General features: G+C 40.2%; 1 protein-coding gene across 7 annotated transcripts in view; it reads right to left on the bottom strand.

Moving 5' to 3' along the window:
* The window catches only part of vps13b (vacuolar protein sorting 13 homolog B), a 197,146-nt gene continuing 169,784 nt past the window's right edge, over nucleotides 1-27,362 (bottom strand). For 5 of the 7 annotated variants that reach the window (XM_077720537.1, XM_077720539.1, XM_077720538.1 and 2 more), the window contains 22 exons: nucleotides 20,300-20,455; nucleotides 18,259-18,525; nucleotides 16,764-16,847; nucleotides 16,045-16,220; nucleotides 14,153-14,323; nucleotides 13,145-13,352; nucleotides 12,865-13,053; nucleotides 12,613-12,759; nucleotides 11,048-11,322; nucleotides 10,290-10,417; nucleotides 10,011-10,207; nucleotides 9,202-9,320; nucleotides 8,321-8,771; nucleotides 7,987-8,148; nucleotides 7,680-7,908; nucleotides 5,104-5,280; nucleotides 4,857-5,027; nucleotides 4,096-4,272; nucleotides 2,379-2,481; nucleotides 1,059-1,227; nucleotides 900-980; nucleotides 1-725 (listed from right to left, as the gene is read on the bottom strand). In XM_077720537.1, coding sequence (XP_077576663.1) covers nucleotides 477-725; nucleotides 900-980; nucleotides 1,059-1,227; nucleotides 2,379-2,481; nucleotides 4,096-4,272; nucleotides 4,857-5,027; nucleotides 5,104-5,280; nucleotides 7,680-7,908; nucleotides 7,987-8,148; nucleotides 8,321-8,771; nucleotides 9,202-9,320; nucleotides 10,011-10,207; nucleotides 10,290-10,417; nucleotides 11,048-11,322; nucleotides 12,613-12,759; nucleotides 12,865-13,053; nucleotides 13,145-13,352; nucleotides 14,153-14,323; nucleotides 16,045-16,220; nucleotides 16,764-16,847; nucleotides 18,259-18,525; nucleotides 20,300-20,455 — 4,086 coding nt within the window. In that variant the 3' untranslated portion in view covers nucleotides 1-476. Of the gene's footprint in view, nucleotides 726-899; nucleotides 981-1,058; nucleotides 1,228-2,378; nucleotides 2,482-4,095; nucleotides 4,273-4,856; nucleotides 5,028-5,103; nucleotides 5,321-7,679; nucleotides 7,909-7,986; nucleotides 8,149-8,320; nucleotides 8,772-9,201; nucleotides 9,321-10,010; nucleotides 10,208-10,289; nucleotides 10,418-11,047; nucleotides 11,323-12,612; nucleotides 12,760-12,864; nucleotides 13,054-13,144; nucleotides 13,353-14,152; nucleotides 14,324-16,044; nucleotides 16,221-16,763; nucleotides 16,848-17,467; nucleotides 17,636-18,258; nucleotides 18,526-20,299; nucleotides 20,456-27,362 lie in introns of those variants that run through there. The other 2 variants (XM_077720540.1, XM_077720541.1) reach the window with 2 other exon arrangements.

The raw sequence follows: 27,362 nt of genomic DNA, 5'->3' as shown, positions 1-27,362 counted from the left end.
TCAACTTTTTGTCTAATTTTTTATTAGAAACATTCTTCAAATATAATTTTAAAGGCATAGTAGCAAAATCTTACACAGAACCCAGAAGTGCAGTAATGTTTTAAAAGGCAAAAACATGATTGCTTGGCATAAACGTGTAGTCCCAAACAGCGTTACTGAGAAATATATTACATCATTTGGTTGGCAGCTGGTATTTGTTGCTTAGTTTACACATGTGTTTTATGTCCTACTTAAGACTACTACTTTATACACAAAGTTAGTCTATGTTAAACCCTTCATACACATGAATGCAATTAGATTGTTTTCTGGTATTTGCTTTCAAGCTCTCTAGGAGCAGAACAGATCTACAAAGGCAGTTTTTAGAGGTATATAGCACACAAGATAGACACTTATCGAGCAAACAATTCTTGACATGTGTCTTGCATTCATACAGTAGTTTAAAAAAGTGCAGCAGTTTATCATTAATATGACAGACACTAATGAAATCCGATTTGCAAGGCTTTATCCTTGACCATGGTAAACTTGCTGACAAACACCTTGGCGAAAGCTGGTCCGACCAGGTAGCGGTAAGACTTGGTGACAGAGAGCGGCGGCTCAGCGAGCGTGACCGAAGGCTGCAGCTGCAGTGACGAAGCTGAAGGGGGGAAATAGTGGGAAGCTCGCTTGATGTATTCCACCAGACGTTGATACTGCAGCTCCGACAGACGCTCTCGCACACCTTCAACCTGAGGGAGGACAGCACACCACGGTTGTGTGAACTTTGGCATTCTAGTGTCTGCAGATACCCTAAGAAACACTACCCAAGATGGTTTCCTGAAGTTCTGGAATTCCTCAGATACATTATTCATGTGGAACACAGTTCTCTAAACTCCCCCCAAATGATGCTCTGGTGGTCTCACCTCTGTCTCACTGGCTACTGTCTGCTGCTGTAATGTGAGAGTGAGCTCCCCTTGCCGCCCGGCTTCCTGATGACACACCACCTGGACAGGACAGAGCTTCAACATTGAGGACACTCATACCGAACAAGAAATAATTCCTTCAGTCATGCCGTTCTTTACTTCTGTGATGGGGAAGGCCTGCTGTTGTGTGTCCTCGCTGAGGCTGACCACAAAGAGGACCTCCGAGGTAAGTAGAAGACATCCAGCGTGCTCCTGACCGGACCCGCTGACAATAGTCACTTCCAGCGCCATGTGCAGCTCCGGTCGGCCTAATGACTGCAGCATTTTCCTGTGGGCACCAAGAACAGGCAATGAGTTACCATCTGTCATTACACACTTAATCACGATGTAACAAAATATGCAATCATATGCACATATTCTGTTGAAGACCACACAAGATGCTCCAATTGGTTCCAACACACAAATTACAGCGTTTTTGGATACATCTTATAATTGACACGTCTGCAGGACGTGTGGATCCTATTAGAGACATGTTTACTTTGGAGGCAGGTGCTCCAATCGCAAAGCAGATGTGAGAAGCAGCAGGGGACACTTTGTTCCTGTTCAGTGTAACTGGGTTCAAACTGCCTGACCCTTCAAATGTCTGTGCTACCTGCAGTGGTGAAACTAATTGATAGACACCTGATTGAAACCAGTTTCAGCACAAAGGCATAATTATCAACGCCTACAGGAAGAACTCTCCCTGGTCTCGTGTAATAACTAACACTTTTCATACACCTCTGGTGTCGACATCTACGGCAGAGTTCCAAAGGAATATTGAATTTAGATTTTGTCATTTTCCATTCCCAGATTGTATTCAACGAACACTTTTCATTACTTTGGGAGCCAAACTAGATTGAGGAAAGATCATTATAAAAATGCAATCCAATCTTCCTCTGGAGAAGGACCTCGGATAATCTTTGTTAATATTAGAAGCATTCCGCTGAGAGGAAAGTGCAGAGCGAAGGCCAAAATGTGATTCGGCGCTGTGTCTCTGATCACGTTTCAATAACACAGAAGCTGAAAGTAAGCACGCCTGCTTGCTGATGGAGGGCTAACGCATCTGGGCCAAAAAGGAGCTGTCCCTCCTCCACGTGAAGGCATCTCTCTGGATCCACTCACACCTTGTGACTTTGACCTGCAAGCTTTGGCAGTGTGCTTACAAAAACCTTTTAACATGGCTTGATGGGAACAAGGAAGGGCAGGCTGGCTACCATGTGTTGAATCAAGGTCAAACAGACTTTTCGGGGAGTGGGGTTGGTGTTAATGAACCCTTCAAGATAGCCAAAATGATGAGAGGTAAGTGGGAGAAAAAGAACACGGGATTCTGGAAAGAATCCAATAAAAACAAAGGTCCACATGGCCCACTTTCAGCACTCGGCTTTAACAGTCGAAAAGGTGTCTCTCTGCAAGAAAGAGCAATGTGGGGGGGGGACATACCAAACATATTTAAGGTGACTGTTGAGGGCTTCAGCAGATTTCTCCTCTGTTGGCAGGTAGAGTTGTTTAGGAAGCTGCCACAGTCCTGCTCCATGGAGGATACCTGGCAGGAGACAAAGTAAGAACATTACATATCATCGAGCCTGATTAGATAGAACATAAATTCTAATGTGAGGGTCAGCCTGTATTAGGTGTTGTGTGAACTGCTGGAACGCAAACCTCTTACATATGTGCATTCACTGAACACCACCAGTTTCACATATTACTCTAGTGTAAAATAAAATGATTTATAACATTTCTTAAGATAGATAAATTCTTCGCAGCACCGATTGGCCAAGAAATGTCACGCGACCAACCACAGCCAGTGATGGTCAAGCTGGTATGTTATCATGAATAGACATGATGGTCGATGTGTCTTGACCTCCGCGGTACACGCACCACCGTATCCAGGTTGACAACCACTGATCTAGGACTAAACATATTTTACAAACAAATAAAATTGAAATGAAGGCGAAAGGATATGAACAACCATAACAAAGTCTCCGAAGCAAGAAATATCTAAGTCTGAACTACAAAGCAGAATGACAAAAGCGTGTTGGCATGTGGCACGTCAGTGAGCCGGGCCCCTGCAGGGGTTTCCATGGAAAGGGGCCAGTGCATGTCCAGAGTGGCAACAAATGACTTAAAACCAAGCCGTGTTATAGTCTTTATGTAGTCATCAGTACGTAAAATATATATTAGTAGCTGAATTTTTTCATTTGTATGACATTTTAAGATGTTCGGGGTGTTTATAAAACACCTTTGTACAGTTAATTAAGGTTTTATTATGTCGACACTTTGACTGGTTGGGATGACTTTGCTTTCCATTATTGTCCGACGAACAAAATATGGTTTCTTCGTTTTTCCCAAAAAATATCACATTTGCTTTCCCAGGTTAGAAAACAAGACACGCTTGGCATCTGAGTTCATGTGCGTGAGGCCGGTTTCCAATCATGCCGCTTTCTCTGTTCGCAGAGTGGAAGCAGCAAGCTAGTGAAGTCATCGAGTGAAAAATACCCATAAAGAACACAGAGTGCTCCATTAATGATGTCACTCCAATGGTACTCAGTGCAGAGCCGGTGGGCGTTGATGCAAAGTACTGTTAATACGACACAATGCAGACGATATATACTGAACGGCAACACTGCGAAGTTGAACCAATCTGAGGGGACATTCCTCCGGTTGGGTGTGGTTTGCCACATTGGTCGTGTGAAGAGCCCATTACTACACTGACTATCACCTTAGTCCTGCATGCAAACTTAATACATATTCAATAGATTAAGTAATAATACTGTTACATACCATATTTATAACTATGAGTCGGTCTTGGGTTCGGTGGAGCCTCTACGGCAGAGGTCAAGACACATTGACTCATCATGTCTATACACGATAACATGCCCCACTTGACCATAACTGGCTGCAGTTGATCACGTGACATTGCTCGGCCAATTGGTGCTGCGAGGAATTTATATATCTTAAAAATGTTTAAGTAGGGTTCGGTGAATCCGGATATGAAGCTGGTGGGATTCGGTAGCTCCAACAAGGTTAAGAACCGCTGGATTAGACACTGAAACTTCTTGTGATATCATCATGATGCTTTGATTTTATCGTGACTATTAAACAGCACGACAACAAAGTAATTTTCTAAAGTAATCAGCAAGATCAACTTTGAACTCACCATATCCAGTTTGGGAAACGAGTTCAGCAGCGCCCCCGATGGGTTTCGTGAAAACTCCCACAATTCCTTTCCCCATGCCAGAGATGACGCCTTTGGCTTTGCTACCAGCTGTGCTTTGCGTCTCCCAATTCTTTTGGAAATTTTGCATGGGCTGGTCCACGATGCCGGCTATTGCTCCTGGAATGAACACAAACAGGCTTTGGTCTTAACATTCACCAATTTCTATACAGCTTGTCCTCATTAGCCTATGCTGGAGCCTATCCCAGTTGACTTTAGGCAAGAAGCAGGGTACACACTAAACTGGTCCCTCCCTAGCCACAGGACATGTGCTTTATGAAATATACTGGCATTAAAAAAACAGGCCAATACCATATGTATCCATGTGCTTTTCATAAAATAGTGTATTTTATGGACTATAAGTCGCACTTTCTTCATAGTTTGGCTAGCCCTGCGACTTTTACGAGGGACATGTTAAAATATAGATTTTTAATTTGTCTCAAATGTTATTTCACATTGGCTGAGAGTTAATAACTTATCAATTTGGAACTGTGACATTTAACTTAGTTGTTGAAGTTCTCATTTCTATAATTGGCTAAAACTGACTATCACTAACCGGTCTATTGCTACACAACGTTTGGTCTCTTGAAAACAAGAAGGCGGATGAAGTTAAGAAATAACATTATTATGGAGGGTATACTATCTTTTGGGGAGGTGTTACTCGGCACCACTTTGACAAGTATACAAAGTACATCCTCACATACCTAGTAAACTAATGCCAAGTCGCGAAAGCCCCTGCCTGAGTCCGTCTCCCAGATTCTCCGGAAGCTGCCGTCTCCATTCCTCTTGCCTCGTGTAGTGCTCCTCATCCAGTGATAGACGGTCCATATTTCGGGCTAGGCTAGTTGCCAAGTTTGTAATGGAAGTCAGGGTCCCTGTAAGCAGGTACATGCATTACAATTAGGAAAATATTCTATAGAGAAAAAGAGTCCCCTCAAACATTTGTTTTACCTTTTGAGATGTGCTTTACGAAGGAAGTTGTACCCCTGGAGACGCCACTGACAAAGGCACCAGGTCCGCGAGTGAGACCCTCGTATGGCAAGCGGAAGAAATCGGACACGCCATTACCAATGCTGCGCACCAGGCTAGCAGGGCTACCAAGGATCTCTAAAGACCCCACTACCCAGCCTAAAACCCAGGAACAAACACAACATGCAGCTCCTGTAAACTGATGGCGAAAGATGGCGAATTAGAAAAAAATAAGTGTTTTCCATTCCAATATCCTGTTTTTGGGTTTTTTTTTTTTAGAGGGCTGGAACAAATTAAATTGTTTGTTGTCCATTTCTATAGGAAACATTGATTTGACATACAAGTAAATCCACATACGAGCTCAGTAGACATTAAGCTCGTATGTCAAGGTACCACTGTAATGGTGAAAATGAGTTCAAAATTAGATATTTATGAGCAAGTGATCAGTAAGTAATATGTTACTTGTTAACAGTGGCAACATTTTATGCACGAGTGTTATCCATTTTGTACAGATATTGTAGATGTAACTGCTTGCTGTCCTACACAAGTGTAATATGTGATGTTGGTGGAAGCTAATAGAGTTTTATAAGGGAAGAAATAAAGCAACATTACCCGCCCCCAGAAAATAAGCCACCTGAACAGTTTCTTTGCCAAAAAGTATTCATAGTTTCTATGGAAAATGTTTCACATCGTACAATTTGATCATTACCCACACCTGCGTGAACTATATGTAAGCCAGCTGTATCTACTGTCTTGTAATGTCTTCCCCAAGTGTTCAACCAAGGGTTTCCTGTATTTAACAACTTACTCGCACTCATACACTATTTAATGTGTTGTAAAAATGTCTTGCCTGCTTTTATGTTCTTCTCAGGTGATCATGTTCAGTAAGGGGCCTTCACGGCTATACTTTGAAAACACAGTTGTTTTAGTCAAGCACGAAGCCCAATCATAAAGTGGATATAAAAAGTGTACACGGCCTTGTTCAAAACAAAAATAAAAAGGGCAACAAATAAAAATATCAAGAATTTCCCACCATTATTATGACTATGAACAGCTCAAATAAAAAGGGATTGAATTGAAATTATTGCAAACGCAACCTAGGGTATAGCGGGTGTGCACATTTGTGCGGCCCGATCACTTCAGTTGTTTATTTTTCCTTTTATAATGGGGTTTCAAGTTAAAAGGTCATTTGGATGGTGGAGGATGTTTTTCAATGAATTCTTCAGGCCCAAAACCACATTGGCTATATATAGATAAGCATGTGCATGATATCCATGTGCTTACATTGTGTGCATGTTTAAATGTAGCATTATACATCCTGAAGCTAATCAGAGCCAGAATGCAATGGTTGCCCAACCTATTGATGACTCAGGAAGTGGAGAACATGGCAAGGTGTTGAAATACAAGCAGAAACGAGGGCTGTGATGAAACACATCGGAAAAGGAAGAACCCAGCCAGAACAATCATTTCTGATGTGGAAATGGTCGGATAAATCAGACCACATGTGGAGGGAACATGTGGAGAGAACAGGCCAGAGGGCCTGATATCCAGACTTCTCCATGGTGAATGGCCTGCTAAGAAGAACCATCACGTATCACAATAACCTGTCAAACATCGGGAACCCTTTGCAAGACACGAAGTATTTCTTTTCTTCAAGACAAGACATGTCAAACCCAAAGCCTACGTGTCACATCCGACCTGACTTCCAATTACAGCATTTCTGGCCAGCAAGAGCATTTTAGATTTAATCCTTCATTTCTAGAAGTTAAAAAAAAATGTAATTCCATCCATCTTCTATATTTTCCATACCATCGATACTACCGATACCCGCAAATCCACACATTCTCCATTTAAATCTTTAAATAAGACTATTAAAGTGCAGGTTTGAGTCTTAAGAAGGGAAAAACACACAACTCCACGAGGAACACTGGCGCTGAGAGAAGGCCCGACTTTTAAAAGTAAAAGGCGAACCTAAGGCTAGCGACTTGGATACCATGCGGCAACTAGGGAGATTATCTCTCCCGGCTGGCCCAGGAAGGCCTTGGGATCTGGGATCAGGAAGAGCTGATGAAATGGCTAGGGAGAGGGAAGTCTGGGCACAATGTTTGTATTCAATAAATTTGAGGAGCTGAAAATTATCTTTAATTTGGGTTGCAGCTTCTGATGGAAGGGTCCTAGTGGGTCCGAAAGTGAGAGCAATTTGGTATCTTTGAGCTGAACTGTACGATGAACATTTTTCAGTTTGTCATCATAAATAAACTTACTTTTTAAAGGGTGTACCCCATGTGTTGACAACTGTACTTTAAAAATGGTATCACAGTTCCAAGTGGTTGTTTAACTCACATTAGTCTTCTGATTGGATTTTAAATTCCCAACTATACAAACTACCAGGAGTTTGTGGTCCTACTCTACTCTTATAGTTAGTCAAAAATGAAATTGCCATATATAACTCACGCATCTATGTCCAGGACCAGATAAAATACAGATTTAACGTCACCTCAGTTATCTTGAGTCAGGTTTAGATACAGCATAAACAGCACAAGTATACAAATACATACCAGCTCTGAAGAGGGCCCCGGCAGCATAATGCATGGCTAGAGCGTGGACGAGCTGTCTGGCTGTGGTGCAGAGCGGTCGTCTCTCAAATAGCGAGAAGGCAAGTGGAGTGTGGTCGGAAGCAATGTAGAGTTTGAGGGACGCATGGATGCTGACCAGCAGGTTGATTGGCTGAATAGTAAGCCTTTGGATACGCACAGGATGGACAAGAGCCTGTATTGACTGAAGTACCTGGAGGATATTTGCAAAGCAACACATTAGTACCTATTGACTAAATGCGATCTTTACTCTTAATAGTGCGGCAAGCACCTGCTCAGGGACAGCACGGGCTAATCCAGGTTCTAAATTAGAGTTGTGAGCCTTGACTGAGGAAAGGGAGGCTTCAGGAATGAAGGTGTGGAACAGGGTTTTGACATAGTAGACAAATGTGTCTTCAAGATATAATCGAGCAGGCTGGACTTGGAAGTTGACCTGTAGAGGCACAAGTAGAGACTTAGTTAGACCATAAATTGAAGAGGGACTGATTTTGTATAAATGTGAGAGACCCAACACGGGAAACCGGTCTTTGTGTGAAAAAAAAAAACAACCTAAAAAATGTGAAATCACATCTGGGGCATTAAGTGAGTTAAGAACAAATTCCAACCTCTTCTAGAGTGGATCTGTCCGCAGCCAGGACCAGGCTCAGCTGGAGGAAACAGGACTTTTTAAACTCCTCTAAGAGTTCAGAGGTCTCCGTGGGAATGTCGTGGTTACGCCACTGATTTCCGAGCTCGGCCCCCACTCGTTGCTCCTGGCACAGCAGCACGGGGAAGTGGAAACTTGCACGGTTGTACAACTGGTTGTCAACTTGCAGGCACAAGCAGTAAACCTCCAGTAGGGTGGAATCGGGCATCAAAGAATAAATGGACACTGGAGATGCTCTGGGCTCGAGGGTCACTTCGGGGGTTAAGGGGCTAGATGCTGGGGCCAGTCTTAGGAAAAGGTTGGTGAGTGTGAGTCTTAGCAACTCCACTGAACCTGAGGGGTTAGTGATGTCATCACTCAACACCAGGCTTGCCTCACTCAGAAGGATAGTTAAGGACAGTTTACTTGAGCTGAAAAAAAAAGAGTGACAAGAAAATCACTTTCTCCATCTCCCACATAGATTGATTAAAGCATTCCGACTGTTTGTAGAGAATAACATAATTGAGTTTCCTACCAACAGAGCATAATAACAAACAGTGTGTGAGGTCATTTGCTTACATTAACCTGATATTTAATCACATCAATCTCCTGTGATTTAACATCTAATGATGTTTAGTGTTGATGTAATGGAATAAAGTAGTAAGAATCATGTTCTGGAATACAATGTCACGATTACACAGCAGGTTTTTACCCTACTCCTTTGGTGAGAAAGACAGCAGTTTGCATGTCAGAGTATTTCATAATTTTTTTTTCAAATGAAGGAAAAATCTATGACAGGCTCCTATCAGGTTAGACAAAAAATGCATTAAAAGAATCGCCACGAAGCAAGTAAGCACATACCTCCTGTGATGGTCTATTGAAAAATCTACATCGCTCTCTGGTGACAAAGACAGTACCAACGTTCCTCTCTCATAGCCCACATCAATGTAAAGACAACCAAACCCCGGCAGGAAGACCACCTGAGTGACGGGAACATGACACAAAAAATGTTTCAAATCAAAACAAAGAAAATAAACAGATTGCCGCAATATAATCGTTTCATAGGATTCTTTGTACGCAGATGTTCTCTAAAAAAATGCATGTGTCAGATTTTAACCTCATAACTCCCAGTTCAACATGATCAACTCCTCATGTGACAAAACATAGCACAGCTCACTGAACACTTCACTCAGCAGCCATAACAAGCCTGAATTTTGAGCTCTCACCCCTACCAAAGAGGTCAGATGAGGACCTCACAGTAATCAGAGATGCACGGCCTTAGCCTCAACCTCAGCCTGCGGCTGGCTAGACGCAACACTAAACATTACACACCTTGGTTGTGTTGGTTCCTGCGCATCTGTTGAGGATAACCTCAAAACGTTTAGCGATCTGATCAGACTCACATTAATACATGTTCCCGTTATAATTTCATATTGCCTTTACATGTAGCTCCTGTTATAATTTCATATGGCCTTTTCATGTAGCTCCGGTTATAATTTCACTTTGCCTTTTCATGTAGATAATGCAAGATTGTGTTTTTAAGTACAAGTCTTGCAGTTTGTCAAAAATAAAAGATATGAAGGAAGAACTGTTAGAACATAGCTTCATGAAAAATGTGTAATTTTTGATGTGATGACAAACGAGACTTTCACCTACAAATGGGAATTTACCTGAGTACCAGGGTTATTGATATCAATAGGGTCAGTCCAGTCTTTGCCGGCTACATCTGCAGTGCTTTTAAGCAACAAAGTGGGCAGTGGTTCTTTCTGCCTGCAGTCAGGGAAAGTAGAAAAGTGGTGGTAGAGCTCATGGTACACAGATCTATTTGCAGGAAGAGGGCAACAAAACACCTCGCTCCTTGGAGTATCTGAAAAATATTTTGTTAAATGTTTTAGTAATAGCTAAGCAATCCAAAGGAATGGTGCGGAAGAAGTAAAACACATTCTCACCCTTTACGTTCTCTTTTAGCAAAAGTTGGATAGGACATTTGTTGTGCACCAGCATGGGAGGGCAAGGATCCTCATTTAGGGTAATGTATGCCACACCGAGGTGTTCCTGGTATGTCAAGACTATGGCTCTGGAAGACACAAATGTGGATAAATAGATCCATGACTCATGTTATTAGGGTCTGTTATAATAAAGTATAATTGTTTTTAAGAGGCATCATTGACAGAACTCAATCAAAGGGAAGACTAAAAGGACCAGATCTTTGAATCCAGCTTTTGTTAGAAAGTACTGCAAGTATAGGTGATTTGTTAATGGTCAGTATGTGTTATGGTGCAATATGGCTCCCTTGCTTCTGTTAGTCAAATGTTAAAATAACATTTGAAAATATGAATTGTTTATGGCTCTCTGTCAAAAAGGTTCCCAGCGTCTGATCAAGAAGCTCCAACTTCTGGTAAAAAGAAAATTCTATTGGTATTTCTGTTTGTCTGTTAGGGGTGCCCAAATTTTGCATATGTATTATTTGGTTTTGATGGATATTATACATGTTCTGTTAGTCCATTAACCTTGGTTCCACTTTATGAAAAGAAATCCTAAAGGTTGTGGAAAACCTGAGATAAGATGAAATGAATCAAGACAAACTCATGACTGTTGCTTACTACACAAACTACACATCACTCGGCACATAATTTTTTTGTCCTATGCCAAGTTTGTTCAAGCACAATGCTTTAAATTGACTTTTGCGGTCATCGAGTCAACTCACCTGCTGCACAGGCCACCTCCAGAGTTTGTCTCACTAGGAACCGATACACACTGCCTGAGGAAATCTGCTCGGATGAGCGTGGGGAGGCTCCATACTGCAGACCCATGTTTGGCGTTGGGCTTTGATAATGAGCTGAAAAGCATGCATTTCACTGGCAAGGGGAATTCCACTTCTTCGTGGTCGCTGACCTGAAGAAGATCCCAGCATGGCAAAGAGTACGGTTTTGTCTGATATGGAGCCAGGGCGAATGCTGTAGTCTCTGGTACGTCACAGGCCTTTGCAAAGGACAGACAAAACATGTAATATTCAAATCAGTGAAACACAAACGCTAATTGAGCAATGGATAAAAATAGTATACAGATAATACAGATAAATAAATTCTATGTAATATAGAGGTACTTCTATTTCCTAAATAATTCCGAATTTGGATTTTCGCGAGTAGACACATTCACCATGAAAATTCTCTAATTTGTTCCAATGTCCTCAATATAGTACCAACTAAAACCCTTAAAAATGTTAAGCGTACCAATTTTGTATGAAAGATTTAACACACAAAAACTGAAAAAAGATAAGGAAATTAGAGAGCCCTTAAAATAAATCAAACACATGCAAAAATATTTTCTATTGTTGTTGAAGGGTGAGTGAGGAGGAGCAGGCAAACATTTGGAAAAAATGAAGAATAACATTGCTTTAAGCACACTGGAAAAAGTCAATAAACAACGTGTTAGAACTCTGTGACAACGAACACCGGTTATAAGCCCACTAAAAACAACGAACACCCGTTAAAAGCCCACTAAAAGCATCATGGACCATGGGACGCAGGTCCCTCCATGTCAATGAGAGGCAGCGAGGTATTGGGACATAATAAACAGGAGAGCAACTCTATCATGACAATTTTAAAATAAAATATAGGTTACATAAGTGAGCAGTGCTGTTGGTTTAAAAGCCATTGAGATAGTCTTAACAGATGAAGAACAACGACTAACAACTGTTTGGTAACATTTTCTCAACATTAGCCCAACTTTGTTGTTATCTAAGACATTTTGTTTTAGGATTTAAGTGGCGACTGGCAAGCTTTGGCATTTCTTTATGCACATCTGAAAGCTTATAAAATGACATCATAACATTGTTGCTCCCTTTAGGGACATGCAGTCGATGAAAGCAAGAAGCGAAACCTGTATCCAATTGTAGATGTTCGTCTAATACCCCCACAAAGTGCCACTGACTCATGGCAAGAGCAGTGGAGGGAGAGCGGGGGCGCAAAATGATCTGATGGAAAATGCCTTACTGTGTCCTTCTAATCCATTTGTGTGGTCGTTACTGGGTGTGGATATGAGTCATGTGCACATTGCATTTACTGTACGTGTGAAGCGGTAGTAGGACGGGACAGACATAATGCAGTGCCATACCCAAGCAAACACATGTTGGTCTCGTAGGAACTTTGCGCTTACGTTACAGCATTGATGCGTGTAATGAGTTTGGAGGAGTTTTCTTTTTCAACAAAAACTCTGTACTATGCCGTTCTCTTTCTACATTGTAAATAAATAATTATTCGAGTTCATTACCTGATTATCAATTGCCAGCTTGTGGTCAGTCAGTAGAGGCCTGTAGAATATTGTGTAAGGAGTGCTGTTGACAAGGATTGTTCTGTCCTCTACCTGGAGTATCTGGATGCCATGTTTTATTGTAGATGACACAGAGAACTGGCAAAGCTATGGATAGAATAACAGACATTGAAAGTAATTGTGATCTAGTTGCTATTGTATTAAACAACTACCTTTGTCAAGAATCAAAAACCAGTGAACCCTGTCTCTCACCTTTTGTCTTCCAGGTAAGGCTCCCAGGGTAATGTTTGCTTCTACATAACCTTCCTCATCCAGGGTCACCACCTCTGAATCTTTGCCCTCCTTCCATCGAGGTGAGGTTAAATCATGAACAAGTTTCATCGCTGTGGACTTGTGGACTGTGTTTGTTTGAGCCCAATAGATGCCAATTTGGAAAGCTTCCTATATCAGAGGCACACATGACAGTGTGAAATAAAAAAAAACATGATAATCATTTTAGTCTAAAATCTATCTGCTATGCATGCGTCAATACCTTGAAGTTGGGGGGTACTATGACCTTGCCAGCTGGTATCTGGAGCACAATTGTCTCACCCTCAAAAAGCCACAGATCCCACTGGGAGTGATTAGCTAACAGGGCCCATGGCAGCAACTCCACAAGCAGTGTGTTGAGGCCCAATTTCCAGCATGATAACTTCACCTGCATGGGACTGTCCCACTGGGCAAGGGACTCCGGCACTGACCTAATAGAAGCATAAACGGAAAAAGTACATTTGAATTTATTTCAGCCACATACATTTCATTTGACTACTGCAGCTAATGAGTGAATGATTAAATGAGAATTAAAAGAAGGAATGTGGTAATACATGATTTAACCTTGATTGTCTTTGAGGTCGTTTGTGATCCTGGCAATGTAAATGGCTAGGTCTCGAGAATACATTTAGCCAGATGACAAAAGTGTTTCAATACACTGGTGAGCTTGGTACATACGAAAACCCCAACACTCTTGACTTTTATATCCGTAAACACCCGAGACACATAAAAAACAAGCGCATAGTACACAGAGAAAAGCACCAAGCTACTTGTAAAGCAGCTCTGAATACAAACAAACAAAAAACCTGTCACTGTTTTTTAAAAATAAAAATGTAGTGGCTCATGGATCACTTTGTAGGGGGTCCGTTGAGGAAAAATAAAACAACTGATGCCATCATTAAGCTGAAGATGACATTTTGTTTGGTTTTTTACTGACCCAGAACCCCAACATCAAAATACTAGATGAGAGCACACAAAACAAAATTTCTACATTATTTTGCTGACATAACAAATGAAAAAATATTCCATAACGTGAATCATACTTATTTAATGGCTCTGGAGCATTCATTCATTTTCCGTACAGCAAAAGCCCAAAAGGGGTTTGGTGAGGCAAGAGCCTATTACAGCCATGTATGGGCACGATGGACACAATCAATTGCTTGCCAGCCAATCATAGAGCACAATAAGACAAACAAGTGTCATTCATCTCAGACGTATGAGATTAACATACCCGGTATTGTCTTTAGATACGTAGGGCCATGCTGGCCCAGCTGACACCTTTTGACCATAGAAATCAGCCAGAATGTGTTCAGTGTGGTCCTCAACTCCATTCTTGTCCATTATCTGCTTGATTAGGGTTGTTGAGATGGGCACAGCGCAGTGGGACGCATCCTTAGATTCGCTGAAAAAAAAAAATCAAAAAAAAGTTTGCTTGAAATTATGCTGTATACTTGCACAACATTTCGTCCATCTGTAAATTTAATGCAGAACCAATTTTAAAAGGGAAAAGTTAAAATTCAAACTGCTTCACAAGAAACTTGCATCGCTATTCATAATCAAAAAGGCATCTAAGCTGAAAACAGTGAACCATTATGGCCATTAATAAATTGCATCCATTCTAAAAGGAAAACGGGGCTTATAATTTTTCTACAGGAAATGAGAGGGACAAGGTGTTGACAGGTAGTTTTTCATTTAGAGTACTTCCTGGAGGTTCAACGAAGAGACCGCTAATTGTAAGCCATGGTTGTCTTTTGTGGTTGCCTAGATGACCTGATCAGGACGTGGTGGTTGTATTTGTGATCTGTCTAACTCTCTTGTGTTGCAACTGTAGTTCTGTCCAATACAGCCCACAACTATGTGTAATTACAGGAAGGAAAGATGAGCTTTTGACCAGTGAACATTGAAAATGTAATCCATCCTTGAGGTTAACATGGTGTGTGTGCAAGGGGGTGTGTATAAGAAAAGGTACATTCCCACTTGGGATGAGGGATGGATTGAGTTGCGAGACCTGCAAATGCAGAATGGAAGTGTGTGGTAAGATATGGTTTCGAAGCCAAGAAGGAAGAGACAAATGTTTTTCTGTTCGATCTTTTCGATTTGAATGTTTTATCTAGAACATCAGGAACTAGTAAATATGTATTCCATTTTCTATTAATGTGGTTCTTTTAAGGCAGCTTTGTGACCAGATCTACTGAAAATAACCTTGGTCAAATTGACTTAATCAGTAGTTGCTACCACAAGGACAAATTTCATTCCGTGCATTCTCATAAGACGACAGTTTATTCATGCACAGATGACAAATACGGTAGGAGTAGCTACCATACACTGTATACATCTGGTTGTAATTTCCCAAGGGGCCACCCACACCGATGCATAAACACCAATGTTACTGAAAGTCAAAGCATCTGACATTTATACATGCGTGACATGACACACGAGGTATCAGGGTGATGTTATCCAGTCATTACACTAGCTTTCTTTCAGATGGACTACAGATGCATGACAATTAATTTAGGGCAAATGTTGATTCAAATGACATGTCAGCTCTAAAGTACCTCCAATAATAAACAGTGAATGGTTTCTTAGAGGATGTTTTGAGCAAGTGAAGACTGCTGCCCCATAACCCGCATACATAGTAGCTAACCAATCTAATAAACCAGACACAGAAAAAGTATCTTCAATTACAACACGAGTGAATACATAATAAGATATCCTCACCAAACACGCAGAGCTAAGGTAGGAACAAAAACCTGCTCTCTGTTAGAGGTCATATGTATAAACTGGGTGTAATTATGGCTAGATCTGACATGTTGGAAGTGAGGTTGGGTTTCTACTGCCAAGCTCACTTCCTGTTCCCCTGAAATGGTGCTTGGATCTGCCTGAATTGTGAGCTAATGTTGGCTAACAGAAACCAAAATGTGGTGTAACAGAATCTTAAATGTCTCTCCAACTACACTACTCGGAACAAGTCAAAAAAGAATCTAACTGTCTTTGTAACTTTAGCTAGACACAAACATTAATGGCATGTCAAAATGAGAAAGGAGATCACAAATGTCCTTGTCTGTGTGTGTATATCCATGGTTTGGATTTGAATCATTGCTATAAGTAAGGATGATTATTTACCTGGCCTGAAAAGTGAGGTGATGTGTAAGTTCTGCTTCAGTGTTGAACAGGGGCTCCTCATGGCCCTGACCTGGAACCAGCTGGCTCTCTCTAAGTCCCAGGCTTCTCTTCTCAATGCAGATGATTACTGAATCTGGCAAATGGCTCCTCATAACAAAGAGTGGACTAAAAGCAACCTGAATGAGGCAATTGATATGGGGACAGTATGGTGCGTCATTCATGAATTGTTATTGTTTCAACACCAAGTTACCTAAGCAGTACAAGGCTAAATGAAACAGATATATGTCACTTCAGAAATCTTATGATGATTTAAACTTACATCAACACAAGTATTCTAATGTCATTTGATGGAAACAAACTCAGGCAGCGAATTTAAAACATTTCAACAACTTTCAACAAAAAATTGATAATTTCAACAGCAATTACATCACAAGGTCATTTGCTTGGTCTATCTTCCTCATCTTTTTGAGAGGAAGAATAGAGTACTTTTTTAATAGCATCTCAAGTGATAAAAATCCAGTGGGCATATGAAACCTCAGAGATAAACCGGCTGAATCTATAGTATCTCTGTGTATACTTTGGACAAAAATCTAAGGAATTGTGTGTCAAAATATATCATCAAACTAACATTGCGAATCATAATCACAATAACCATATGAGATAGTGATTTGGTTTTCATACAAATTAAAAAAATATCAGCATGAATCCAAGATACTCACCACTCTTTGTTGCATTTTGGAATCAGGCTCAATAGTGATGAGATTACACCACACAAAGAGCAAAGAACCGTCATAACATGGTACCTGAAAGAAGACAAAATTAATTTAGTGGGTCAAACTTCATACTTGACCTGACTGGAATATGTGGTAGTTTTATTCGTAATTCAGTTAAAAACAGCAAATTAAATTTGAAAGACAACCAATGTTGTTAGATATTTGCTTTTACAGAGTTAAAATATTTATGGTGTTATATTCTAATGTTTAAGTTCCAATTTCATGTTCTACTGGTACTGAATACAAAAAAAAAAATGAGGTGGAGACATGGAATGTGGTAGAAAGAATCAAAATGCAGGTTGTCAGAAGTGGAAATGGAAAAAAATTAAGGGTTTAGATGTTCAGGTTTGCCAATGTATGAACAACACAGAGAAAGAACCAGAAAGAACGAGTTACAGAACATATAGATAATGACAACAGGTTGTAACGGAGCCAGCTGTGGCGGCACATTAGCGAGAAGTTCAACGTATCAAAAACCAAAAGAAAGTAGGACATGCTAAAGAAACTTTTACTCCAAAATAGAAGCAGAAACATCAATGAGAAAGCGACCATCTGGTGCCAATACAGTGTGTCTAATACACTGTGTCAGTGTCTTCAAAGCATCTGCCCACATCAGCAAGTGTTTCCTTTTTATGATTTGTGATGTTCCGAGTGCATAAATTGCATTCTCTGCCTCTTAACATCCTTGGATAACAAGGTACAAAAACAAAACACATTTGATTCAAGATAGTCACGGTTTGTTCTCAAGTGATGTGCCACTGCGGCCACCCAGGAGAAGATGGGATCCGGTTGATGGTCTGTGCAACAGCAACCAACGGCTGCAAGGACGAGGATGTGATTGCACAATAAGTGTGTTTATTTGTTTTCGCGTCTTTCCCATTCTATCCACATTGCGATTGGAGCAGAAAACTATACATGCACTCTGATTGTGTGTATACTGTATACAGTGGGCCAGAAATTCGGCCGAGTACAGGAGTCTGTTTCTGTGCCTCATCTAATCAAACCTTGAATTAGTCATACGGGAAGTTGATACCTTCTCCAAGGCCCAAAGAATTCTGGTTTGTCTCCGAGCTATTAGGGCAAGGGTTAAAGATCTAAAGGTACTTTAATGGGACCACCTGTGGGTTAAGCCACTTTAACATAAAATATAATGTTAAAATTGTCAAACATATCAAGCTTGATATCTGGCAAGAGTGAGATGTGTAAATGTAAGACAAAATGTAAGATGAAAGATGACAAAATGACGGCAGTCAAACAGTGACACCCAGTTTATGGCTTAACACATTTTCCTCCCTGGGTAAAGGATGAAAGATTTGGACCCAGAACAATTATTTACAATAATATATCTTAGTATTGCTATTTAATTCAAAATCAGAGCAAATGTGAGGTGTAAATGGAGAGTTTTTATTCTTCCAAGATTGCAAGACTGTGTCCAATGTACCTGTAGTATCGAGCTGCTGGTGCCCTTGTCCTTCTTCTCCAGCTGCACATCCTTTGACCATTCGTCATCTCCTCGGGCCCTCACACACAACTCTGTCAGCTCCGCATCTTCCAGAATATAGGAAGGTAACTTGGTTCCTGCTTCTAGGCAGTCACAGTGTTCTCGGACCACTGTCTGAGCATCAGGGCCAACGTAGTGCTGCACCAACCGTAGCTCAATATCTTCAGTCAGATAGCTACACATGACCTGCCGCCCACAGATGATTACCTGCAGAGGAAAAACTTAATACAATGAAAAGGCAATGGAAGACAACAGCCTCCATAAAGACTGAACATTCCAAGGCCACCTTTATTGAGCAAATACCCCTTTATGATGAAGATTTATGCATTCTTCACAAATGAAGACTTGAAACACTCCCACTTACTCCCACATTCCGAAAACACTGAGTTATTTGTATATTCATGTATCATGCGACTAGCTGGCAAGGCACTTGATAAGTGTATTTTTTTAGTCTGTGGGCTATTTCAAACAGTTCCTTGATATTGTAAGTAAGGATCATACTTTTTCAAAATACGAGGAAAATATTGAACAATTTCCATCTTTTTAATAAAAAGAAAAAACGATTCTCAGATTTGCAGTGCCCCCTGTCCCTGAGTGGTTTGTGGGTTGGCCTCTGGGATTAGTGTTAACGAGGGTTCAACGATATGGAGTTTGGATATTCTCCCTGGACATGTGTGGGTTTTCTCAGGCTACTCTGATTCCTCCCACGTCTGAAAAATAAGCAGTGTAGGCTGATTGAGCACTCTAAATTAGATTGGATAACTTTATTCATCCTGTATTCGGGAAATTACATTGTGGCAGTAGCAAGAGGGTGATTAGAGAGAACATCAAAGCAAATTGGCCACTGATACAGGGTGTCCTCTGCCTAATGACTTTAGATAGCTGGAATAGCCTACAGCACCCCTATGACTATTGAGTATTCCATTATATTATGAATGGGATTTAAAAACTCGGAAGCTATATATATATAGCCAGCTAGTTTAGGAAAAGAGCCATCGCATCTAAGAGTAATAAGTGAGGATATTATTCTCCTTGTCTCTCTGCAGATGAATTCCAGAATCTTGTGCTGCCCCACATTTGGAAAAGAGTAGTTTTTGGGAGTTTTCTCAGTGTACCGAAGATAATTTGCCGTTGTGATTTTTTTATTGGGCTGGGTATATAATTATATTTAATATTGTGAAGAATTGTGTTCTAATGTTGAGATATTATTTAAATGCCACCGTTTACTGTATATACTTTAAGTGTCATCACTGTACTTTGATGCCATGATGCCTCTTTCAAAATTCTGTGACTTTTGTGTTTGTGGAAATAACGTGATTGTTGGTATAAAAATGCATATGGATTGTGACAGTCGTGATTAGGAACTAAACGGCAAACATTGTTTCATATTGCTTCTATTGGTAGACAGAAAACATAAAAATATCAAATCCAGAGCACAGATGACAAAGAACAGTGTTGAAGCTTAAACGGCCTTCTCGACACAGCCATTAAGAGTGATAAATAAGAATGAATAAAACAGCGTAAATAAAACTCCAGTATGCACCAACAACACCAAGCTAGTTGCTATGCCCAACATAAACGATTCCATGTTTTTGTTTTCTTCTGAAGACTCAAACTTATATGTGGCAGACATGAATGAATTTTGTTTTCAAACACAGATGTTCTTTAACTTTAACATACTTGAAATCTACAAATTAAATAGCAAAATCTGTAAGAATGGCGGAAATATGTTTCAGCTGATCTGGATTTGGAAGGTTCAACAATGTACAGCTAACTACTGGAAACATTTATGATGCTATATTTTTGAAGGAAAGATTGCTTTTAAGACTATTTCCCTTTTATAAACACCATTTATAAAGATGTTGATCCACTGTTAATAAACAAATTGTCAAATGTTTGGACTAACCAATATCAATCAGGCTAACATTTTTTAGAAAGATAAAGAAAATGTACTTTATATTTTCAAGGAAAAGAAGTGTACCTGTTTCTGGACACTGTTAAGCTGCAGCACCTTGATGATAAGTGAAGCTGTGCGGCCTTTGTACTCAATGGTTCTGAGCAGGGTGCCCACATTGTCCACACTAAAAGCCTCCGACCAGCGCCAGTTACCCCAACCTTCGATGCAGATGTGGAGCAGCTGCAGCACGGAACCCAGACAAGAAGACACGCACAAAAAAACAAAGACAGAGGCAGAGTTAACATTAGAGGGTAGTCAACTCACTATTTATTGCTGGGCAAAAGGGCCATAAACAATAAGATTCTTTGTTTAAACAATTTGGTGGGGAGGGGGGGGGGGGGGGGCACAAACACAAAGTTCCTGTTTACTGGTGCAAAGCAGCCCTTCTGTTGTACAAAAATAGAAGGAGGCATAAATAATAAAGTGCTTGGTGGAAAACAGCTGATGTGGAAGCTAATTGTGGCTGCATGTGCGATGGATGTGGACAAGTCTGTTCTGCACACATCTAAATAGGAGGCAAATACTTTGGCCTGAAACCATTTTAGCTTCATATCCATCACTTCAATATGGAGGAAACCCACCCGTGTGTGCGCCTGACAGTAAACACACAGCGTCCGGAGGACAATAAACAGATGTTGAACAAATTTACGTTGGATAATATTTTCCAACTGTTTTTTATATGATTCCTTGAACCATGGGTCACAATATTGCGATATTGATGAGTATGACAACTTAATTCTGTGTCTGCAGACTTAGAGTCAACCGCTCAAAACCTTGTTGGATGATGCAGTGCTGTTTTACACCACAACTTACACAATTACAAAATAATTCTAATGTCCATCAATCGAGGGATGATTTTTTTTAATATAACCAAATGGTTAACAAGTACTCTTTGGCGACTATATGGGTCATTCCATAGTCAGATGACAATTTGTCTTTCAAATTCTTGAATCTGGAATTAGCAGTACAGCACCTGTCTGTCGCTGCCAAATGTTGCATTTCATAAAACGTGTTACTTACTAGCAACAAAATGTTCCCAACGTATCAGTCAAAAGTGATAAGAAACTGCAGTCATGTGGTTTCTATCAGATGCAGATGTTTTGTTTAAGAACATACTGGATTAACACACTGACCAGTTCATAGATGCACACAGCACATCTGTGGTAAAGCATTCAGAAACTGACCACATTTTTAATGCGAGCGGGACATGACGAGAGCTCGTGTGTCAAACAACGCAGTGTTTTCACGAAATGATAGCCACAATACAGAAGCTGAACTATAAATATGCAGGCCAGATCAAAAGCCCTCTTCTCTCTGGAGGCAACAAGACTGACATTCCACCTGAGTGAACTCTCTCCGTTAGTGTTGCCGCCAACAAACTTGTGGCTCGGCTCAGTCACACAGAACATGAGGCAGAATGTCAGAAAGGTAGAGTGTATGGAACTCTGAGAATGGCTGGCTTCAATATGCTCCCAGATGAGAACAACCAAAATGAAACAGTGAGGAGTGGTTTTGAACTATTTTTAAAGATTTACACAACATTCTAATGTCCTGAACCTTTAAGCAATCATTGTGTGCGTGTGTTTTTTTTTTAAGGAAAACAAATTTCCCCTGGGGTCAGAGAGCATGGGGGAGCCCTGGTCAAGACCTTTTATGTTTCCCTCCACTGCAATCGTTCCTCAGTGTTTGAAGGCAGATTTCTTTACAATAACAATCTTAATCAAAGCCTGAAATCACTTTATTTGAGATGGTTTTTACTTCCCTTTAGTCAAGTTGAAGTGACATAATTTCAAGGATCTCCTTCCTTATGGACTTGAGCAAAGAGAAAGTGGCAAAAGTGGTGTAAACAACCAGGTGGTGGAAGTTATGGTTAAACTTTGGGGGTGAAGAAGTGCTATATAATCTCCTAAAAGAGCACTAGCATTAGAATAAAGTACTTTAAAGTTTGAGCTGCTTTGCGAGCTTCACCCAGTAATGAAATGGAAACCTTTTAAGTTGCAGTCAACTTAAAAGCCTGTTTTCATTCTTAGTATTAGTTTCAGTCTCAGTGAGTAGTTAAGAAGGACTGGACTGAAGTTAATTATGGCCCAAATCGTTTGGTAGTGAACTTACTGGAAGCCTGTGTTGTTCCTCAGCACCATCTGCGAGGACTGTTTTGCTATTTCAACACTTTTGTCTTCTTTAACTTTGCCGCCCCTCCCTCCTCTCTGCACGTTATCGCGCCTGTGGCTCAACTTGCCCTCTAAGACAGACGTCATAACAGTGTCTCTCCTCAAACTTCAAACGGCGACCACGTCTAAGTCATCTTGGCTCAGACTCAAGCAACGGAAAACAAGAAAACATCACTAACAAAAGTTGAGCACGTAAGACAACAAGAATGAAAACTGAACTTTTTTTTTTTAACTTCAGTGACGGAGGAAAAAAAGCCACTCTGCCACATGTGGTGGCTTTTATCCCAGGTATTAGGGCCTTGCTCTCAAAGGCAATAAAGGGAGAGCCCTACACAGAGAAATTATTATTGTATGGAAGATGTTATTTTTCCTTTATTAATTTTGAGAACTGATACAAATGTACACTATCTAGAGAATGCCTCTTGATGACAAGTTGATCCTGTGTTTCATAAGTAGTAAAGATGCCAACAAACATTGAAGTAGTAATATTCAAGCCACTGAGGATTGTGATTACCAGCAAAATGAAAAATCTACTTAATAGTTAAGTGTACAGATATGTTTTGAGTACTCTTGCTAAATTTATAGTTCCTCGGGAGACTTTCCATGGAGAAATGTCCTAATCATCAGGTACGAAAAGGATGCTCCGTCCTTGAGGTGTCTTGATTGACTTTGACACCTTTCTCAAGGACTCTCCGACAGTAGTTGGGAAACAGACAAACATTTCTCCAACAAATTGAAGATTTCAGTCCTAACGAATGATCTACTGCCTCGTCCAATAAACTCCAACAGTTGTGCGAAGCTGAGTCAAAATGTTTGCCAAAAAATGCTTAACGAGTGAAGCAATGAATGTGAAAGTCAAATCTCAAATCATTCTTCTTTTGCGTGAACCTATAGGGAGATGTGATTATGGTTAAAAGATGGTGGCTAGCGAGTTTCCAGCAAATGATTGGAACCAACACAATGTATGTGTCACAATGATCTACAGAGGGATTATGAAACTAAATGGCTGAATGTAATCGCACAATGCATGTTTACTCTGAGTGTGCACTCAATTGCACACTGTCAGTCATTTGGACACCGAGTAAAGATGTTGATTGTCTCAAGTTTCCTGGTTTTGTTGTACGAGCGTTATTCAAAATCATTTGGTAATTATGAGCGCGGCCCCTTTGAAGAACAAGATTTTCATAGATTTCACAAACAAAGAAATCAAATTTCCGAATCTCATATGAGTTAAGATTTTTTTGCACTGACACTTGTTCAATTAAAATCGGGTTTTGCCAAATCTAGTGGTTTGTACTTATTTTTACAACGCTAACATTAATTTAGTAGTTATAAAAAAGATAAATACCAAATGTAAACAACAGGCTGGATTTTCAAGATGTTTTGTTGAATTAAAAACATATTAACAAATATTCACAAACGTGATAAACAACATATATGACAATTCAATAAATAGTATCACCCTTTTTGTGTGATTTATGGGACCGTTCACATGGCAATTGTAACAGGACTGAAAGTGCAAATAAGCACCTTATTGATAAAACTCTAAAACATAAAACATCAGCTCCAGCTTTTTGAAAGAAACAATTCCAACATTTTCCATTCTGCTTATTCTCACAAAGGTCCCGGGGGATGGTGGAGCCTATCCCGGCCAACCATGTACAACGGTGTCTTGTGTAGGTTTTCCCCGGGTACTCTTGTTCCCTCTCACATCCTCCCCAAAAATTCAGAGTAGGGTCGTTGAACACACTAAATAACCGCCAGGTATGAGTGTGTGTATGAATGGTTGTCCATCTCCTTGTGCCCTGCGAATCGTTGGCCACCAACTAAGGGTGTCCCGCGAATGTCGATTTTACGTTGATATTTGCCCAAATATCAATAACACATCCCCTCTCCTCATCACCTTAGGTCAAACCTTGAGCCCACACAAGTCGGCGAGAAAATGCAAACTGCATACAGGGAGGACTGAAACCACCAGTGATTGAACCTGTGATCTCAGAACTGTGAGGCAGACGCACGAACCAGAGATTCAGAGATCCAACTATTTTTAATAATATGTCCATTTAGTATTATGCGATTTATTGTATGATCAGTTCATGTCACATTCGCCCAATTGAAACAGATTTTCCTCGATAATTTCTAGATTTAATATGACTTATTCCACCATAGAGTACACGTATAAAATTCAACGAAAATATGCTGCTCATAACAGACAAAAACAAGGTAAACTAAGCTGAGAGTGTTTCAAATGCAATGACAGGGTTGTTAAAAAAAAGATTTGAGTAGAGTAAAAATAAAAGACTTCAGTCACAGCAGACCTTATTTTGTGGCTGACATCATCACCCAATTGTATTTGGGAAATTTGTTGTAAGATAGATCTCAATTGCTTAAATCTGGAGTACAATGTGGCAAATCCATTAATGGGACTTTTGTCATGTGGAGTTTGACCAGAAATGGTTTCACTGCCCAAACACAGTTACAGTCCTTTGTTGCAGATTCAAGGCCATGGACTTGGCAGGGAAGAGCAAATATTTTCATCCTTTCAATTTTAAAATGCTAACAGATTGACATGTTTAAAACATTACAAAGGAAAAAAAGATTCTCAGAGTTCAACTCTCATCAACATGATAATTGAATTAATTCCTCATGTCAGAAAAAGAGCACTTCCTGTGGGACAAACTACACAGGGAGTTGTATTACTTCAACACATAAACATATATACACATCCGAGCGGTCATGACAGAACAATGGATCATCTGATACACACCATAGAGCCATAACACAATCTCCCAAGAAAATCAGAGAGAGAAAAACAAACCCCTTATGTAAATACTGGGCTCATCGAATTAAGAGCAGTGAGAGGGATTTAAGAACACTGAGATAAAACAGTGGTGAAGAAGATTTACAGCCCTCAATGTATTTCCCATGAAGTTTTGGCCGTAGAAGCTGTGGTAAGATACGGAATGGAATGCATTGTTTTGTATAAGTTTGGATGGTGAACAAATTATGGGTTGTGAAATGCAAATATAATGATGTGAATCAACAATGAATTTATTTTATTAGCATTACAAAGACAACCCTAATACGTTTTCAATGTAACTGATGGGGGGAAAATATGTTCATTAAAGAGTCGCAGCAAAGGGTTTGCAATGAAGCAAGAGCTATCACAAGCCTTGACTCAAAAGAAAAAAAGAAAGCTCAATTGCATTTTCATTCGTGGAAGCCCTTCAGACTAGGTACATTTGTCATTTTGTTATTGACCTCGCATTAATGACTTGACAATCAATGGAATGTTTGCCTAATATTTGTCTAATGCAGAGGAGCTCATTATGTCCATTGCCAAAGTATTATTGTTAGATTGCCTGAGAGCAAAATTTAATTCAGTCGGTTATTTTCCTTCAGGCCTGATGAATATCACATTTGTACTGCGACATCGCAACTTTTTTTGAATATGGATAACTGACTCATTTAACAATCATTAGGCTCTGATCAGAAGCTATTTTTGATCCAAGTGTTTGGTTACAGTGGAATAAGTCACAAATTTCTTGGTAAGACTAAAAAACACAAATATTCTCAATGACAATAGCCTGATCATGTCCACAATTAAACCCATCTGTAAGCTGCCCAGTACAACCACAGCCTAATTTTAAGGCCAAGTAGCAGCTCCACTATCGCGGTTTGTGATGAAGGACCTTTATCCACAAAAAAACCCACCAAGCACTCCAAGCCTTTTTCCGCCAATGGTTTAAAATGTCAGTTTGGGGATTAAACCAATGACCACTATTGCTCACACTTTAACTATTAGGATTATTGGGAAGAACAATCACTACAAAGAGTCAACAATGAAGTCTGCCCCTGGAGTAAATCAATGTTTATTTGAATTCAGATAATTCCTTGGAGGCACTTAGAAGTCCAAAATCCTGGGGGCTTTTTATGCCCCTCTTGTAGCTTTAACCACAAGACCACAAGGATTTCCATCAGCCAGGCTGCTTCCTGTACTGAGTAGCCAGAAATTTCAACTATCCACACCACATGCCCAAGTTCTATAAAACAAGAGGGTGGAGTGTGAGAAGAATAGATGTTACATGCTTCTAAATATAAAGGTCTGTGCAGCACGGCAAAATGATGAGTTTTTAATGGATGTTGTTAATCATTAGAGGGCTTTTAGTCTCTGATATAATATAAATATACATTTGCCAGGTTGGTAAATGCTCAAGTGTGAAGGCATCCACAGGTATGACTAGAAAAACTACATTGAACTTCACTGACAATCTCCAGACAGTAGGGCACCTTTGATCAAATTGTGTCATTGTGTTTAAGAATTAAATTCAAGGTCATGTAGCAGCTGACCTCAAGAGCGTGACTGGCTCATTTATCCTTTTTAAGGCAAGTTATGGTTATGATTGGCAGAAAAAAAGAGGGGGTAAGAAATGAAAACACTGGAACACTGAGAGGAGTGTGACCCTAGGCAAGGTTCGCGTTTCACTAAGAAAACACTCTGCTGGAGCGTTCCCTGGGAGAGAAGTGACAGATATCCAGAGGTATGTCAACAACATACGAAGCGTTGTCTGGTTTGACAACTCAGATTCACAAACATAACACACTTTTTCTTCAGATGTTTAAAGTTTACACTCTCCTCCTTAAAAATGTTGTTGCATTCATTTCAAGACTTTTGACTCTTTACATCTGTTTGGACAAGTGAAAGTAAATGCCACAGCTCCATTGCTACTTGCTATGGTTGCAGATGTTAGTTATTGTTTAGTTTAAACATTGTGCAGTAGAAAAAAAGGTATCTAATCTTTAGTTTAATGTATTGGTCAGAATTAAAGCACACCGATAGAGGAGAAAGACAGGTCATGAAGGTCTCAAGATATCCCCTTCAGAGCCAGACCTGGAGGTAGGGTGTGATACTGAGT

This window comes from Stigmatopora nigra, chromosome 7, assembly GCF_051989575.1.
Source record: "Stigmatopora nigra isolate UIUO_SnigA chromosome 7, RoL_Snig_1.1, whole genome shotgun sequence".
Taxonomy (NCBI): domain Eukaryota; kingdom Metazoa; phylum Chordata; class Actinopteri; order Syngnathiformes; family Syngnathidae; genus Stigmatopora; species Stigmatopora nigra.
The sequence above is the reverse complement of the archived record's forward strand: the minus strand, read 5'-3'. Positions and strand labels throughout refer to the sequence as shown.